Consider the following 18,399-nt stretch of genomic DNA (forward strand, 5'->3'; position numbering starts at 1 on the left):
AAAACACAAGAAAGAATTTAATTAATAAATTAATGCCTAAAGGTGACCTACAAAGGCAGTATTCTTCATATTGTGAAGTGGTAGCCCAGGCACAATCTTTTACAGTAATTGAATCCTCTGTTAAACCTTTAAGTACATTTATTTTGACTGCTCATTGAGCAGTCTGTCACTGCTTGAAATAGTGACAGTATTTTAATAAGATATTTGAATTTGAAAATAATCAGAACATTTTCAAAGATATTGCTCCTCAATTTTTGGTGTATTTGTGCTTGTGTATCTGAGATAAGAGTCTTTCAATCGTCTGTATTTGTGCAGTTTTGTACTTCACGCAGAATTGTGCCCTTGGCACTGTATGTCCAGCCATCATTTTGTTTACATTTGTTGACAGCAGTGTATGTTTTTTTAGCTTTTGCTTCTCTTCACATTGAGTAGTGACTTATATGTACCAGCCTTTACTTCTTTGCAGATTGCTTGCTTCAGAATAGTAATTTTACTTTGTGAAATGTCAATATTTTAAGTTAGAAAAAGAATCACGTCTTGTATAAGAATAAAAACTTTCAAATTGTTTTAAAATTTTAAAAATTCTAAAAATTTCACTTTTAAATTGTGAAAATTCTCCCCAAACAAGGTTTGTTGTTAATTTGTCTTTTTGAGATCTGTTTTAACTTGGGATGTTGTACTTCATTATTTTCTGAGGAAACTAGAAACTTGGAAAAAGCAATTTAGCATTGTCCTTAGGACAGTGTACAATGTCCTTAGGACATTACCCTTTAACATTGGTCCCTTAGGACCAAATGCATGTTATTTTGCAGCTATATTGAATTTAATTGTATCACTGAAATTATAGGCAATGTATGAAATTTTTTTTTTCTCTAATCCAGAAGCAGGGCATTTTGGAATGACAGTTACTTGAAGGTGTATTCATTCTTCCTTAGCAAAGAGAGGATTAAAATTATGAATAAATTGTTTAAAATATAATAAGAAGCAGTCAGAGTTCATTGGCAATCCCTTTCCAGACATTGGCCTTGTTTGCTTTCCTGAAATGTGCATTATATGCTCCTGGAAGCCTTTAAAAAACATACCTTTCCCAAAACTGAAACTTACTGTGCAGAGTGCAAAGCAGAGCTATCCAAGCCAAGGCATTCAGAAGAGTTTGTACCTTAGAAGAAGAGCTAGAATAATTCAATCCACTTTAAGAATGAAATAGTAACTGATCCCTCTTATCCATTCCTAAGATTGTGATTTTTTCCCCCCTGCTTCTTACCTCAAATATATTTAAGGTAGTTCTAGAATTCATCAAATACACAGCAGAAATGCTTATTATATCAATAAATAATATGCAAGAGGGATCTTACAGAATCTTGATTATTTTTCACTCTTCCTTGTATATTCCAGTAAGGGATGCATTTTTATTATAATTGCAGAAGGCTTATAGTACAAAAGAGTCAGTAAGACCCCATAGAACTGAGTAGACACAGGGTAATATGGTCTTTTCAAGAAATTTTAATTTTTCTATCCACCATCATTGATTATATTATTTACTGCACTCAAAAAATAAGTTCAAGACCTTCCTTAATTCAAAAAAACAGAAATATTCTAAGTATAATGTAATATCTGCCCATCAATCTTCAGATGTGTGTTATTCCTGGAATACCTTTGCATTTCCACTCCAATAGATGCTAAGTTAAGCTGTATTGATAAATCAGTACCAAGTCAAGGGCACACCTAATAATGCCAGTCATTATCTTGCAATGGTACTGGCTACATCTGACACATTCTTTGGACCTTCTTGGGAACGTCCTATGCCCTTGCCTTGGAGACAGTGTATGGTGACTTTGAGATCAGTATATGACTAACTCTCTTGGGGGAGAGGGGATTAATTCTAAAAGGAAAATGAGTTAGACAATAGGTGTAGTTGAGGCAACTTTCCAGCCAAGATGCTGATTCCAGAGAGCATCAGAGCTTCCGAGTGAAAATGAGTTAATGATCCGTTCAGGAATTTTAATCACGTGAAAGTATGATAGAACTAAATCATTAGCCTAATATTTAAGAGTTCTACAAAATACAGACTGTCAGAAAGACTGTTTGTGGCCTCAGTTATAGACAGACAGGAGTCAGATTGTGTCTACAATGCCATAAAACAATTTCAAAACTGAGCTGATGAACTTCACAGAAGATTATACTAGTGGCTCTCTATCTAATGGACTTTTGCTAGTAAATTGTTGTAGTAAATGGCACTGATTTATCTCTTCCTTTGATCTGCTGCAGAATACAAGAATGTAATGCTTGCCGTGCTAGAGGACTGTTTAATCTGGAATTGGTGACTAGCCTTTTCCTTCTTTAAGAAGGAAGGATTACTCCTCCCCAGTTCAGACTGGCATCTAAACATTAACTTAAAATCTAAGAGTTTCCTGTAGCCAGCATTTGTGATTGCACTGACTTTAGGAGCAGGATGTATTTGTATTGGGATTCACTGAACTTTTTCAGCATCTCATCGAGACTGTTCCAAGTAGTCTTTCAAAATAGTACTTCAAGCATGCAGTTGTTTTTATGAATAAGTTGTATGATTTTTAACAATATAGGTTATGATCTGTATGGGAGCTGTAACTTAACTCTAAAATTGTACTGTCTCAAATTGTCAGTATGCAGCTGGATGGAGTGAGAGACATCTTTAAATGGCAGTTCTTCCTGTCTCTTTTAGACATCATGCTAGTACTAATCATGTCATACATTGGATGTATAACTAAAATTCACCAAAAAAGAGTTGGGAGTCACCATCCCTGGAAGTGTTTAAGAACTGAGTTGTGACACTCAGTGCTATGGTTTAGTTGATATCCTAGTGTTTGGTGAAAGGTTGGACTCGATGATCTCGGACGCCTTTTCCAACTTTAATGAGTCTGTGATTCTACTAGAGGAGAGCCCCATACACAGTGTGACTTAGACAATACCTATTTTATATGTTTTCATTTATGCTGGAACAGGCACTTCCACTTTACTTCATAAGCCAGCACTCCAGTAATAGTTGGGGAGGGGAGGAAGAATTATAAAGTGAGCATTGGTTATATGTTCATGGAAGTACAAAAATAATCTTATTTTCACAGTCTTGAAATTGGCATAATAGTCAAGTGGAACATGCTCTTCCCAGAGTCTTGGATATAATGTTTATTCATCCAAAAGGATTGATTCTTCCTGTCTTGTAATAGTTCTGTTAGCAAAGCTGGAATATGTTAAAAATTAACTTAATAAATGTTAGCTTAAAACTTGTGAAGAAAATGACCTTCAATGCTCAGAGAATTAATTGCCTATTAATCTATATTAATAGAATGAAAAATGACATTTTGTAAATTCTTCTTTTAGTGAAAGCCATTGATAAATCTAGATTTTCTACATTTTTTTTGCAAGATTGTTGCTGACTAGTTTTATTCTTCTGTTCAGATATAATTATTTTAATTAATTGGCTGAGAATTGATTCAGACAGTACATGATTTTTTTTTTGAGGGCCAACAAATCAGTCTGTTGCTTTGTTGATACCACCTACCTTGCCTATATATAATCTCTGTTAAAAAAACAGCTGATCTTAGCACTTGCTTTCAGACTAAAATGTGTGATAGCTAATATAGAAACAAGCGGTATTCAGTTGCCGACAATATCTACAAATATTATATTTGCCTGTTGTCATACATTTCACAAGCCAGTATCTTTTGCAAGGTACTTTTAAGTTTTGGGTCTTAATTTGGCTTTTCCTGTTTAACCTAGTGGAAGAGAAAATAATCTTGAGTAAAAGGGAGTAAGAGAAGCTGACACACTAGTGTTTTGTCCTTAGACTTTGGAGAAATGTCTTTTGAAGAGCTTACAGGGCCCATTTTTATAGTTGTGCTTTCAGTGATCATCAGGGATAAAGTGTTATGTTTTTTGGCTCCTGTTTTGTGTTCTGTGTTAACTGTTATGAGACATAGCTTCCATGGGCCTTTGTGAATCTACCAATTAAAAAAAGCAGCTAAGTGGGATTGCTATGATACAGCACTGCACATATTAGTTTAAAAACCCAAGTCTTTAATAAACTCTGCTTTTGTGTAAGGAGAATAGTGTTAATTAAAAACTTCTTAAATTTCAGGTAAATAAGTTATGCTACCTTAAAATTATGTAACACTGGTTATATTTCTGTTAGGTAGAGAAGGAGCTGGTAGACCTTTCTTTCACTATTTCAGGGACATAAAATCTTTCACTTTCCTTTTAGAACAAATTTATGCATTTCAGTTTTACAGAGCAGTCATTTTTTTCTTCTGGACATGTGAATTAAACTTCACACATTTATTATAATAGTGCAGTTAGTACTAATTGCATTCGAATATGGGTAGAAGTGTAAAAACCAAAAAGGGTTGATTTAGGGAACAGAATGACTTCATGCACTTAATTTTGCTCACTGGTCTCACTTCTGATAATTTGCTAACTCCCTACACTCTTCTATCAGCATACACAGAAATTAGGAGATGGCTCCTGTCGTCTGTTACTTGCCAGCTTCTCTTTTATTTGGTCTACCTTGCTAAGGGATTCGGTCCTCTGACTGCTTCCATTTTAAAGGCAAGCTAACTAGCAACTTCCTGCTTGTCCTACAAAATGATGTAGTTGCATGGCAATTTCTACGGTTTCATGTTTTGAATATGAGGAGATGAATTCTGATGCTTTGACCTTATACTGTTTGTGTATTGAAATGTTAAACTTGTGTTCTTTCCTTCACAAAACAGACACAATTGAAAAGGAGATAAGAAAAATCTTCAATATTCCAGGTGAAAAAGAGACCAGATTGTGGAACAAGTACATGAGTAATACTTTTGAACCTTTGAATAAACCAGACAGTACCATACAGGATGCTGGTTTATACCAGGGACAGGTACAGTGAAATATTATTTCTTTCCTTGAACATATTTTTGCTCATGAAAATGTAGCTATACCAAATGACTTTTAATTTTTTTTTAATGAAAATCACTTTCTAATATATTAGGGATAGAAGATTTTGTGAACAAATTTGTTGAAATTAGTCTTTATGTTTATTTCCAGGATTAAAGACTGAAAAGAGGATTTAACTCTCCTGATTAATTAAAATTAAATTTTTTAATATGTCTAAATTTTAAATTTTATGTTTACCAAATTTTAAGAAATTGCTGACATTAAAATGGTAAAATCTGAAGTAAATAATTATTCCTAGGATCTTGGATATGTTTCTATAATGAAACCCAAAATTTGAAGAACTTTCTAGATATTCTAAAAGAATAATGTCTTCTACTCAGAGTCCACTGTCTAGATTTCACAAACAAAATTACAAAAACATGAAAATACTTTGATAAGAACAACAGAGACAGAGGTTTGTAAACTTGCTTTAACATGAGACACTGTCATCACTTCAAAATCATCATTTTACAAAGTCCTCACAAGATAACATTTTTACCTTTCCAGATTAATATAAAGAACAAACATTGAATGTTAAACTACAAAATATAAATGTAAACTGATTGAGCAATTGCATTAATAGAATAACTTTTCAGATGATTACACTGATTCTTGAGTCTTCAAATAGAGTTGAATGTTTTTTCAACACCTGTAGTTCATGCAGTCACGCTACAAATGCGGATGGATGAAATTTGATGGCAGTAACTTTAGACGAGGTTATATTATAGTATTTCCTTTTGCTTTGAAGTATTTAACTATAACCTACTTACCTACAGTATTTAGGCTGTGTTTCAGTTTTTCTGATGGCATGGAAATAGGTAATCAGTGCACCAGAATTGCTGCTTGAGCTATTGTGTCGTGTAGCTTCATGCTGCATGCACTTAAACCCTCACAGAGGTAATTTTAACAATGTAAAAGTCCTACTGGAAGAGCCCACATCTCTCAGAAAAGATTTACATCAAAGATGTAACTTGCAAATTATCTCTATCCCAGTGAAACATTAAGTATGAAGCAATGATGGTTTAATAAAGCCGTGACAAGATCTCTAGGTGACATCTGTACTTTCAGCAAAACAAATACCGTTTAAAACAGAGTTTAACCATGGTTTCTGAAAATGCTAAAAATGTCATGGTAGGCCATATGTGTTTGGTCAGCTGCTGACATACACATGGTTATTTTTCTTGCTGAGTTTCCTAGTCTAATAATAGTTATTCTATTACAGTCAGTCTAACCTAATAGTTACAGTAGTGTACACAATTGAGTAAAGTATTGCTTTGAATTTATCAGTTGATTTCTGAATCACGCATTTAGGGATTCCATTGAACTCTTCAGTCTAAATCTACTTTCTGTTTAGTGAGCTCTGGGTAAGTCAAGGAAGTATTGCAGAATCAGTCTTTTAGCATCAGTGACCAAGGATAGCAGACTGCTCTGTTCCAGATAGAAAGCTGGTCATGATAGAAGGCTTGTTTTAAATCTCATGCTTTAAATGCATGAGACTGAAAATGTGATGACATCTTCAAGTGGCTTATACACAAGGTTTTGAGCATTAGTACTTACCTGAATTTATGTTACAGTGTGGACACATACAGGCACAGTATGGCAGCTAATTAGTGTTCTGAAACATCAGTGTACGGTTGTGCGGAATTAGTTGTATTGGAAGTGGGGAGTTGATTCAGTTTGAGCATTCAAGTCTAGTTGCCATTTAAAAGGATCCAGCTATCTCAGCTGTCAATCCAGAAAAAGGCATGAGCTGTTTGTAGGTCCTGTGTCATATCTGCCAGCTTAGGGGAGCTATCTCAAATACCCAAAGGGGTTTCAAATGACACCTGATGCCTGTGGTTGGGACTGAGTGTTCTGTACTTCTTTCTGTACCAATAACAAATCAAATGAAATTAATTTCATTATCCAACTGTCCTGTTGAAAAAATAATATTAGATAAATGCTAATAGAGTAATAGCTAATAGAGTAACCATAGAGGTATGGTTTTAAGGCTATTGAGGCAGAAAATAGTTTTGTTTGGGTGTTTTGGGTTTTTTCCTTACCCATCTGTGTGAGGCAAAATTCCTTCAGGAATTATCCCTTCCTTAACAGGGCTGTTGTATAGACATGTGATTCCTATAGATTAACAGATGCTGCCTAAACATTGCAGGTCAACTTCTAACCTCTTTGAGAGGTAAGTGGCTTGCCATCCATGGATTGTAGAGGAATAGAAATATTTAGATTGCCAAATTAAGATAATGTGTGAAAAAAGTAGAGAGGAAGGTGCAGTGTAGTGGATGGAATACCAAGTGTAATGGAATATTCTTGAATCTCAATGAATAGTAACTTAAATATCAGTCTTTTCTCCATTACATGTCAGCAAATCTATTAAAAAGATGGAACAGAAAGCAATGTACTGATATTTTTATTGCAGTTTTCTTATTACACTTTTTGTGGTAGGTCCTGGTGATAGAACAGAAGAATGAGGATGGAACATGGCCAAGAGGCCCTTCAACTCCTAAGTAAGTTATGAATTCCAGTCATGTGATTAGTTTGCATTTTATTTTGCTTTATGAAAAAAAAAATTAAATGGCTTTTTTTTTTTTAAATCAGCTTTCAGATATTTAATTGAAAGTATACTTGAATATATTTGCTGTATCATGCATTGTAGAACATAGCATAATAATGGTGAATTCCTACCATGAATTCCCACATATATGCTGCTTAACTTTGTTGATTTCAACCAATGATATACATTATCCTACTTAATAATGGAAAAAAATTCCATAGTAGAAAACTGTAAAACTCAGTATATTTTATTTAGATTTCTGTTTCAAAGCACGGTGTATCTGTCAGGTCAACACAGATTTTATCAGTATTTTTCTTACATGTAAATATTTTCATTGACAACTTGTTCCTTTTGTCTCCAGAGCATAATATTTACCCACAAAGTTTATTTGAATTGCAGCCTACATTACCATCATGTGGCTTTTATTCTTTGTAGGGCTGTCATCAGTTAATGCAGAATGATGTTTGTTTTGTTTTCTATTTTTCCTACTGCTATTATCAACAGCACCTTGATAATGGCAAGTTGATAGAAAGAAAGATTTGTGTGTTTTTCTTCATTTAACTATTTTTAATGTTATTTCCAGTATCTAAATAATTTTCTCTTGATTTTGAAGAACAGTTGCAACCATTTAATTAATATTATGTCAGCCTTACAAATAGTTAAGTGTGTTTCTTGCCTTTGTTGGCTGGTTCTTGATCGTATCTTTCATAAAAAAGTTTAAGTTCTTTTAAGTTCTCTTTATTCCTTTTAAGATTATGTATACATGTAGTTAAAACTCACTGTTCTAAAGCATTTTTATAGTATCATTGCTTATCATTTGAAGGACAGTGTTTCTTTATCTTCAGTGTTTTATCTCAAGCAGTTATATTTGGAACACTATTTTCTATGAAGTTATTTAATGAAGTCTGAGTTCAATTTAAGATTAGTATGAACAATATAATCTTGCTTATCAAGATGTTGTAACACAAGGCTTTAAAGAATGTGGAGCAATAGAAAGAATGGGATGCTAAGAACTTGAAGTTTAATCTCTGACCTCAAAAAATATCTAGTAGAAATTAAAATTCTTAGTCAAAATTTAGATGCATCTTTGAAAGGTTAAAAGAACTTACATAACTCAATGTCATGGATTATTTTGGAAGTTTTGGTTAAATGATATTCAGGTGATGGTATCTGCTTATCTTCTGCCAAACATCTTTTCCATTTTATGGAAAGCATTCAGGAGCAGTACATAAATTGAAGAATATCTCCAGGAAAAATATTTGATCTGGGAGCAAGTGAAATGCTCATTCAGAATGCTGGTGTCATAGGAGGCTCATCCTCATCAGCAAATGAGGATGAATAGTATTACTGTGAGGTTGGGTATGGTTTTGAGATTTGGCAGCTATCAGAAAGTTGGGAATTTGATATTCAAATACACGTAATAATGGAAAGTTTGCAAAATTTAGTGAATTCAAATAGCAGCTATCAACAGGCCAGGACAGGTAATAGGACCGGTTTTTACATCTGTTTAATACTCCATTAACAACCTAATAAATGTTTAAAGGGATAGAAGTATTAAACTCACTTTGGAGTTTTCTGTGTGATGTCCATTAGGAGTATTAGTTTGTCAACACAAATAGTGTATATCCACATACATTCCTACATTGGTTACACATTGGCTCAGTGCTAAAATTACCTCTTTGTAATGCTTCTTTTTGAAGAGTACAAATTGTAAACAAATTCTGATGTATAAAAGGCCATATTTAGAATTGTCAAAATATAGGATATTGGAAAGCATGAAAGATGATAAAGCTTGAAAAGGCAGGATAATTTCAGAACATGAGCTAAACTATTCTAGAGTTTCACCAAATAGTTGAAGTTGGAAGGCATCTCTGCAGATTCTCTGGTCCAACGCACTTGCTCAAAGACAGGTCACCTAGAGCAGGTTGCTTGGGACTGTGTTCAGATAGGTCCTGAGCATTTCCAAGGATGAAGGCTCTACAGCCTTCCTGGAAACCGCATTCCATTGTTTTATAACTCCTATTTTCAAACAAAGTCCTTATATCTACAAAGAATTGCCAGTGCTTCAGTTTTATACCTACTGCCTATTCTCAGTGGAAATCCCTTAGAATAGTCTTCCTCCATCCTCTTCATTCCCTCCCACTGGTTATTTATATATTTTGATAAAATTGCTTTGGAACCTTCTCTTCTCCAGTCTGAATGGTCCCAGCTTTCAGCCTTTCCATAGAGGTCAGATGCTGCAATCTTTGATCACCTTTGTGGTGTCTCACTGGACTTGGTCCGGGATATCTCTGTCTCTCTGGTATTGGGGAACCCTCTGGTATTGGGGAACCCAGCTCTCCAGGTGTCTGTAGCCAGTTCTGAGTGGAGGAGAAGGATCACCTTCCTTGACCTGCTGACAGTGCTTTTCTCAGTGTAGGACACTGGGCCAAGGTGGTTGGCCCAAGGACACACTGCTGGTTCATGCCCAGCTCTTTGTCCAGCAGGACCCCAGGTGGTTCCCTGCCAAGCTGCTTTCCATTTGTCACCTGCCCACACACCCACTTCTTCCCAGTGTCTTGGTTCTTGGCATTGTTCCTCCCCAGGTGCACACCTTTACATTTCCCTTGGCTGGACTTCAGTAGGTTCCTGTTTGCTCATTTTTCCAGCCTTTTGAGGTCTGTCAGACAGCCGAATCTATATTGTGACAATTGAAAATGAGAAACAGTAAGATGGGAAGGTGTTCTGCATAGTTTCTCTACCTCTTCTTCGCAGAAGCATAACAGCAATTTTTATATTGCTTCTTCTGGCAATTTTTCTGTATTCCTCCTAGTACAGGTGATGATTGCTGTCAGTTTATCATAAGAAGTATGTTAAATGTGTGAGCATGTTTTCTTCTGTAAGAAAAGAGCATACTAACTTTGAAAGTGGCCAGGTGGGACCTAAGTTCAGTACAGGAAGGAGCACTTTTGAAAATGATAATTCTGTTTTCCTTGAGAGTATAATGAATTTGTACAAGAAAAAAAGATTTATTATCATCATAATTTTCCCTTCTTCTGAAATTAGAAAGGAGTGATTTTAAGTTTGCGATCCTTTTCATGTAGGAGCAGAGACCATGCTGTGCAATTAATTTCTGGACTGTATTCAAGCTTACCAGTGTTTGCATTTGTTTTATGCATACTGTTCTTCTAACTTCTCAGCTTACTTAATTTTGGAAGTAATTGCAGTATCCACTATAAAAGCCCTGCATGATTTAATGATATTTACTATTGTGTCATATTTTAATGTTGCTTAAAATGTTTTAAGCATTAAAACATTTTAAGGCTGTAAAATGGGTTTTAAAACCCATCTTGGGTTTTTTGTCTGAAAGTATCTGATTGTGGTGTACATTCTGGAAATGTTCGCAGGGTTAGGTTTAGGAACAGTTGGATTTTTTGCTTTCTGAGAGATTGTTTATATCAGCTATTAGAATGCTTCTTGCTCTGGGAGGTTGACTTCTATGAAAGTTTCTCTTTATTCTGGAATGTCTTAATACCTGTTCCCATAAGAGGTATTACTTAGTAGTAATCATCGTTTTTGGAGAAAATTTTGTTATACTAATATGTCTGTGAGTAGCTTTCTCCTCAGTGTCATGCACATGACAAACTTACACAAATGTACAGATCTCAGTTGTTTTTGTAGCTTAGTTGATGCTGATCACAGTATTTAATGAAGATTTGAAATCTCTGTGCAGACTTTTTTAATCTGTGTCCTTATATGGGAAATTATTCTGCATGTAGAAAAAATAGCTAATCCTGTTTGAATGGATTATTATTTTCAAGATGCTGTTTTAAACTAGAAAATAAATATAAATTTTAAAAATCTAAAATTGTGGTTCAGGTTACTTGAAGAACTATACTACAAAATCAAGTTACTTATGTTCAGGAAAAACTGTACATCACTTAAAACCTTTCAGCCAATCAGTGTTTTTAAAACTTAAGAGAAGAAGAAACAAGGAATTCAAGTTTTGACATTCCATGGATTACTGACTGAATAGCCAGGACAGGGTTTCTGTTAGTTTTCTGTTAAGTTGCTACCTGTTTATATGCAAATATAACAGCAAGTTAGGGAAGCATACAAAAAAGCTACTACTAGGTTATTTCTTCCTAATCTTAAAAAAGTGCTGTAGCTGGATTTTTCTAGAAAACTTAAAAACATTTTAAATCTACTGATCCATCCTATTCTTTAAGTGTACTTTCTATATAGTAAAAAACTAAGATTTTTTAATTACTTGTCAGTCTATATCTCTGTGTGTATATTAAAAGTAATGGATTTCATTCTGATACTTCTTTTATTTAGATATCACTGTGGAATAAGTCATCCTAATCTAATAGCTGGCCACTTAGCATAATTTACTGATGACCTGTTAACTTTAAAACAATTTTCATGTGTGAAAGGGAATATGTTGTTGGTAGTTGGGGCATTTTTTGACTTACAGAAAGGTGAGACTGCACCCATTCATAGCTTAGTTCTTTTTCTCCTTGTAATAATGAATGTTTTCTTACTATTTTTTTCAGATTTTTTTCTTGTTCAAACTGTGCGCCTTTTTATCTTGGAAAAGCATTAAAGGCCCTTTCTTGATTCTTTTCTTTTACTGGGCTGGGCCCCATAATGTTTGTTAAGAGGAGGGAACAGAAGGATAAAAGATGTTTAGCAGTCCTTTTAAAAATATTTAATATTTAAAATATTAATATTTATCCAACTTTTTTATGAAAATATATTGATGAATCTTCAAAGGAAAGAAATGTGTTGGGTTTTTTTTCCCTGAGCAGTTGTTATGCAGACAGATGTGCTTTTCTACTGACTTTTCTATAAGAAAGAATTCTGGTGTATAGAGCTAACTGGGGACTTACTGTGATGTATTAAATTGTATAAGCAAGAGCTGTCATCTTGTTTGTCAGCCAAAAGCTAGACTGCCATTTGCTGATAAATATTGAGATAACCATGTGTCTGAGCTCCTGTGGGTAAACATCAAACATTGGCGATGTTCAACAGACATTTCCAAGTTAATTTAACAAACATATTCACTAAATATGAATTAATGGAGGATTGAAAAACTCTAAACAAATGCATGTCCTCAACATTAATTTTTTTGATTGATGAATGTTAAAATATCAACTTTTTTTTACTGCATATTCCCCAAAGAAGTGTGATTAGCTAAATTAATTAGGGTTTGTAAAAAGAGAATCATCTAACTAAGGCTTGCTATAAAATTGTATGTTAGGCCAATCAGAGCTACAGCTTTAAGGGAGTCCTTGATAATGGAAGGACCTCTTGAGATAGTATGACTTAGTTCCCCTACTTAGGCATGGGAAGCTGTAGCAGATTGCCTAGGACCATATCCAGGCATATTCTCTATCCTGATGGAATTTTATTTATTTTGTTTTATACCCATAGACTTTTGTCCTTTCAGGGGGCACCACTGAGAAGGTTCTTGCTCCATCTTCTTCATTCCCTCCCACTGGGTCTTTATACAAATGGTAAGATCATTCTGGAGTCTTTTCTTCAAGCTGAATGGTTTCAGCTCTCTCAGCTTCTTCACATAGGTACAAATGCTGCACCTTCATGGTGTCTCACGAGTCTTGCTCCAGAATATCCCTGTCTTTCTGGTATTCAGGAACCCAGAAGTGAACCCAGCACTCCAGGTGTCTGTAGCCAGTTCTGAGGGAAGGAGAAGAATCACCTTCCTTGACCTGCTGACAGTGCTTTTCCCAGCGTAGCACGTTGGCCCAAGGACACACTGCTGGCTCATGTCCAGCTTTTTATCCAGGAGGACCCCAGGTGGTTCCCTGCCAAGCTGCTTTCCACTTGTCACCTGCCCCTCCAGGAGTAGGATTGAATGCTTTTCCATCCATCTCACTGTACACTTACATAACCCATGTTTCATCTGCTTGACTCTGAGGGTGTTGCAGGAGACACTGTCAAAAGACTTGAGGAAATTGAGATAAACCACACCCATTGCTTCCCCATCATCTGCCAAGATAGCCTTCTGTGAAGAGATTACTGTCAGGCTGGTTAAGCACGATATCTACTACTGCTTTCACTCAGACACTTTCTCTTCACATCCTATTTGGGTCAGAAGCTCCTTATTCATCCAGTCAGGCTTCCTGCTGCCTTTAGTTAATTTTTTACTTCTCTGGATGGACCATTATTGAGCGTAAGAGAACTTAATGATCTTAAAGGTCTTTTCCAGCCTAAATGATTCTCTGAATATCATCCAGCTCTCTTGGGGGCCCCTCTTCTCTCCAGGGTTGTATCCCATGCCACTTTTCCAAGCAGATCCCTATAAAGGCTAAAGTCTCCTCTGCAGTAATCCAGAGCTGTTTTCCTGTTTTCTGCCATGCGCTCCCTCTGGATCTCAAATTTCACCACCTTGAGGTCATTTTGGCCAAGGCCCCAGCCTTCACATTCCCAACTAGTTCTTCCTCCTTGGTTTTAAGTATCAGATACATCTGAGAAGCTCTCCTTATTACCTCCTCAGTCACCTGCATCAGATAGTTGTCCTTATTTCATTCCAGAGCCTTCCTGCATTTTTTCGGCCTGCTATGTTGTCTCACCAGCAGATCCCCTGTAAGTACTGGGGTCTGTGTATGGCTTATCCAGAAAAGTCTTATCTGCCTTCCTTTATCTTGATCCAGTCAGTCTGGGTGCCCCCAGAGGTAAAAAAACTCTTCTAGCTGCAGTTGTTTTTGCTGATGTCCTTATTTATCTCCTTGCTGTTGGTCCCTAGGGGAGTTCTAGTGCAGTTTAACCATACGGTTAATAAAGTATGTGTGCAAGTGAGTATCTAATGTGAGTTACCATGTTATTTTGGCATACTACTGCAAAGTGGGTTTTATTAACCTGTCTTTTGCTGTTAAGATGCTAAATTATAATAAATATTTTTTGTGGGGGTTGTTTGTTACATCATTAAAAAGTTACTTTTTAAAATTACCTGTTAGTTTCTGCTGCTGTTGTAGCTATGCTGAGAACTTGGTTTACTCTTCTCCTGCATTTGAGAAGCAAGCCATTTACTGATTTAGTAGACCTTAACTGGCTGACTGGTTTCTTTTTGTTTTTATATATAGCAATTATACATTGAGTTTTAAAATTTAAAACTATATTGCATTTGAATTTGGTTTAAATTATATAAGAGCTTCAGATTTTTCTTGAAATGTTCAATTTCAGTTCAAAATTACTCAAATCAAATAGCTTCTTCTGAAATAAATACATGTTTGAACGTCATCATTTAACTATTGTTCTGGATTTAAATGGGGTTAAATTGACTTCAGTTAGGTATCTTCTGTGGACAGTCCGTAAAGAAGTAAACTTCTTTGAAGACAATATCAAAGAGAAGGATTTAGATTGATAAAGGAAATTACAGGAAAGCTTTGTGAATGTTGATCAGAATACTTGAAAAATTAACTAACATGTTCTTCATATGGTGATACATAGAATGGTTTAGGTTGGAAGGGACCTTTAAAGTCTGATCTAATTTCTTCTCCCTGCCATGGGCAGAGGCTCCTTCAACTGGACTGAGTTGCTCAGAGCCCCATCTAACCTGACCTCAAACACTTACAGGGATGGGCCATCCAGTTTCTCTGTCTAGCCTATTCCCGTGCCTTACCACCCTCACAGAGAAGAATTTCTTCCTAATGTCTAATCCAAACCTACTCTCTTTCAGTTTAAAGTCACTCCCCCTTAGTCCAATGACTACATGCCCTTCTGAATAAAGTCCCTCTCCAGCTTTTGTAGCCCACTTTAGGAACTGAAAGGCTGCTCTAAATTTTCCCCAGAGCCTTCTCTTACCCAAGCTGAATAGCCCCAAATCTCTCAATCCCAAAGTCCTCATAAGATAAGTGCTCCAGACCTCTGATCATCTTGTGGCCTGCCCTGGACTCACTTCAACAAGTTCATGTTCTTATGCTGGTGGCCCCAGACATGAACACCTCACTCCAGGGGGGTGTCACAAGAGCAAAGCAGAGGGAGAGAATCACCTCCCTCGCCCTGCTGGCTCCACTGCTTTTGATGTAGCCCAGGATATAGTTAGCTTTCTGTGCTCACATTGCTGGGCTATGTTGGGCTTCTCATCCACCAACATACCCAGTTCTTTCTCTTCAGGGCTGCTCTCAACTCATTCTTTGTGCTGCCTGTACTTGTGGTTGGGATTGCCCTGACCCAAGTGCAAGACCTTACATTTGTCAAGTCAAACTCGTGGAATTTGCATCAGCGCATCTCTCAAGCCTGGTCCCTTTGGATGGCATCCATTCCCTCCAGAATGCCAACCACACAATACAGCTTGGTCTTAACAGCAAACTTGATGAGCATGCACTAATCCCTCAGTCCACATCACTGCTAAGCAGCACTAGTCCCAGTAGCGGTTTGTGAGGAGCATCACTGGTTTCCACTTGGACACCGAGTCGTTGACCACAACTCCTTGAGTGCAACCATCCAGCTAGTTCCTTATCCATCAAGTGGTCCATCTGTCAAATCTATGTCTCTCCAGCTTAGAGACAGTGTCTAATGCTTTGCAGAAGTCCAGGCTGATGATGTCAGTGTTCCCTCATCCACTTGTTTATTTGGTTTTAGAAAGCCACTAAATTTGTCTGACGATATTTGCCCTTAGTTTACAGTATGTTGGCTGTCCCCAGTCACCTCCTCAGTCTTCCTGGCTGGATGGCCCATAGCAGACCCCCACTATAATCTTGTCTGTCCCTGCCCACCCTTTATGCCTTACATATAAGGAATATATGTAAAGGATTGTGGATCCCTAAGAGGAGCTCCCAAGAGGTTCCTCTGCCTGTCCTTCCTAAAGAGTCTATATCTTTTCATTACAACACTCCAGGAATAGTAGCCATCCCACCATTTTGCCAGTGATGGCTATAGGATCTTACCCCTCACAGGCATATGTACATCTACAGCTCCTTTTGTGTTTTGCCCATTCTTGTGTGTTTGCATGGAGGCATTTAAGTGGGGCCCTCAACAAAGCTGAGGTGCTGGCTGCAGTGGCTGGAATTCTTTTGTGCTGTGCTTCATGTTCATTACTCCTGACCTCTGAAACTTTTCCAGGCTCTGGGATCAACTCTTGCTAGCTCTGGCATCAAATTGGTGTGAATTTTGTGGATAGAGGTTGCCCCTTCCCCGGCAACTTTTCTTTTGGAAAAGTATATTAATAGAAAGTTGAAAATAAATGTGAAAAGATACTTGGGAAAATTCCCAGTGTAAAAATGTTTATTTCCTTACCAAGTTTAGTTCTTGTAAGGTGCTTAAAAAGTCCTGAGCATGAAGAAGTTCTTCTCTTAATACAGCAATGTGTACTTTGAAGTTTATCAATGACAGCCAGAACTCCAATTCAGTTGGAGTTACATTGGGCCCACAAAACCAGGAAGTTACATGAACTCCTTTGAGTATGCTGTCTTTTCCTTGCACACCTGTAAGATTTGCTTGAGAACAACACTGCAAGATAGTTGTAAATATTGTATTTGTTATATTCAGAAGTCTTTGATGAAAATAAACAGTATTCTTGTATTTTAAAGTAGTCCCAAACCATGAGGATAAGTGATAATGCTTCTACTTTTGGCAAAAAAATATTTTTAAAAGTCCAGTGCTGTGCATAATATAGTGAAATTTTCTAACAATATTACTGAGACAATTTTAACTAAATGGTTCCATGATGCTATTAAATTAACATGAAGCATTTATCTTAATCATTTTTGTATTTCATCTCAACATCCATTTAGTTTGAAATGAAAAATTAATAAAATTCTCACATTAGAAACTTTGCATTTTAAGTTTTAGAACATCAGAGTATCTACAGTTGTACTATAAGCTGAAAGCAATTTTTTTAGCACAGTGGCCAGTGCTTTTCTTTTGGTTTTTGATAGCTCTGTTTCTTCAACAAGTTATAAAAGTTTTAAGTACTGTGAAACATTTCAAGTTTTAAAAGACATATTCTGAGGGTTGCATGTCCTGGGTATTTTTAGTACTTTGCCCACTTCTAAAAAAGTATTTATTTATCTGCTTTGTTCATTTGTTATCTTTCTTTCATAGTTTTTAATATCTCAGCATTTTTGTCTAATTTATCATTTTCATATTTTTAAAGGTCCCCAGGTGCATCAAATTTTTCAACTTTACCAAAGATCTCTCCATCTCTATCAAATAATTATAACAACATGAACAACAGAAAGTAAGCAATATACCTTAAAACATTATTTAATCACCCCAGTGTAATATAAAAAAAGTTCAATGTTTTATAACTCCTAGCTTAAGGATTTTGAATTGCTTTGCAATATTTGGCTTGTGAATTGTTATTAGTTACTATTTCATAGTGTAGGTAATGCGGACACCAAGAAATGAAAAAACATCAGAAATGTTTGTAACTCTTACTCTTCATCAGGGAAGACTCTAAAAAGAATTTTGGCTGTTGTAAGGAAAGGTATAGACTTCATTTAGTGTTTATAATCTAAAAATACATTGTTGCTATTATTATCCTGCCTGAATTTAAATGCACAACGAGAAAAGTACCAAGTACTTATCCTTACGGCGATCAGGTTTTCACTTGTTTATTGCTCCTAAGGTATTAGAGCAGCATATGTGACATTACACTTTGATTTCAAATCATGACAGCTGAATTGTGTAATTGTGTTAGTTGTAATGTAGCCATCAGCTTAACTTCTGTTTCTTAGTGCTAGAATACTTGAGAGAGATCAGGCTCTGTGCTTGGCTATTACAGTGAACAAAGGCTTAGTAAGAGACTTGTCACTTTTACATACTTTCTCCTTTATATTCTGAATTAGAAGTTTTAAAAATAAATAATATGAAGAGCTTTCCTATTGCATTGGCCAACTTTTTGTGTAATTTTTTTGGTTTTGTTATTGTATACAACTGTAAAAAAAGTTGGTCAATAT

The 18,399-nt window shown here is 35.9% G+C and overlaps 1 protein-coding gene across 3 annotated transcripts in view; it reads left to right on the forward strand.

Moving 5' to 3' along the window:
• The window catches only part of USP15 (ubiquitin specific peptidase 15), a 61,489-nt gene that overhangs the window by 17,355 nt on the left and 25,735 nt on the right, over window positions 1–18,399 (forward strand). For all 3 annotated transcript variants that reach the window (XM_021547421.3, XM_077783490.1, XM_077783489.1), the window contains 3 exons: window positions 4,746–4,891; window positions 7,387–7,448; window positions 17,595–17,678. In XM_021547421.3, the coding sequence (XP_021403096.1) occupies window positions 4,746–4,891; window positions 7,387–7,448; window positions 17,595–17,678 (292 nt within the window). The remainder of the gene's footprint in view (window positions 1–4,745; window positions 4,892–7,386; window positions 7,449–17,594; window positions 17,679–18,399) is intronic.

Source organism: Lonchura striata, chromosome 5 (assembly GCF_046129695.1).
Source record: "Lonchura striata isolate bLonStr1 chromosome 5, bLonStr1.mat, whole genome shotgun sequence".
Classification (NCBI taxonomy): Eukaryota; Metazoa; Chordata; class Aves; order Passeriformes; family Estrildidae; genus Lonchura; species Lonchura striata.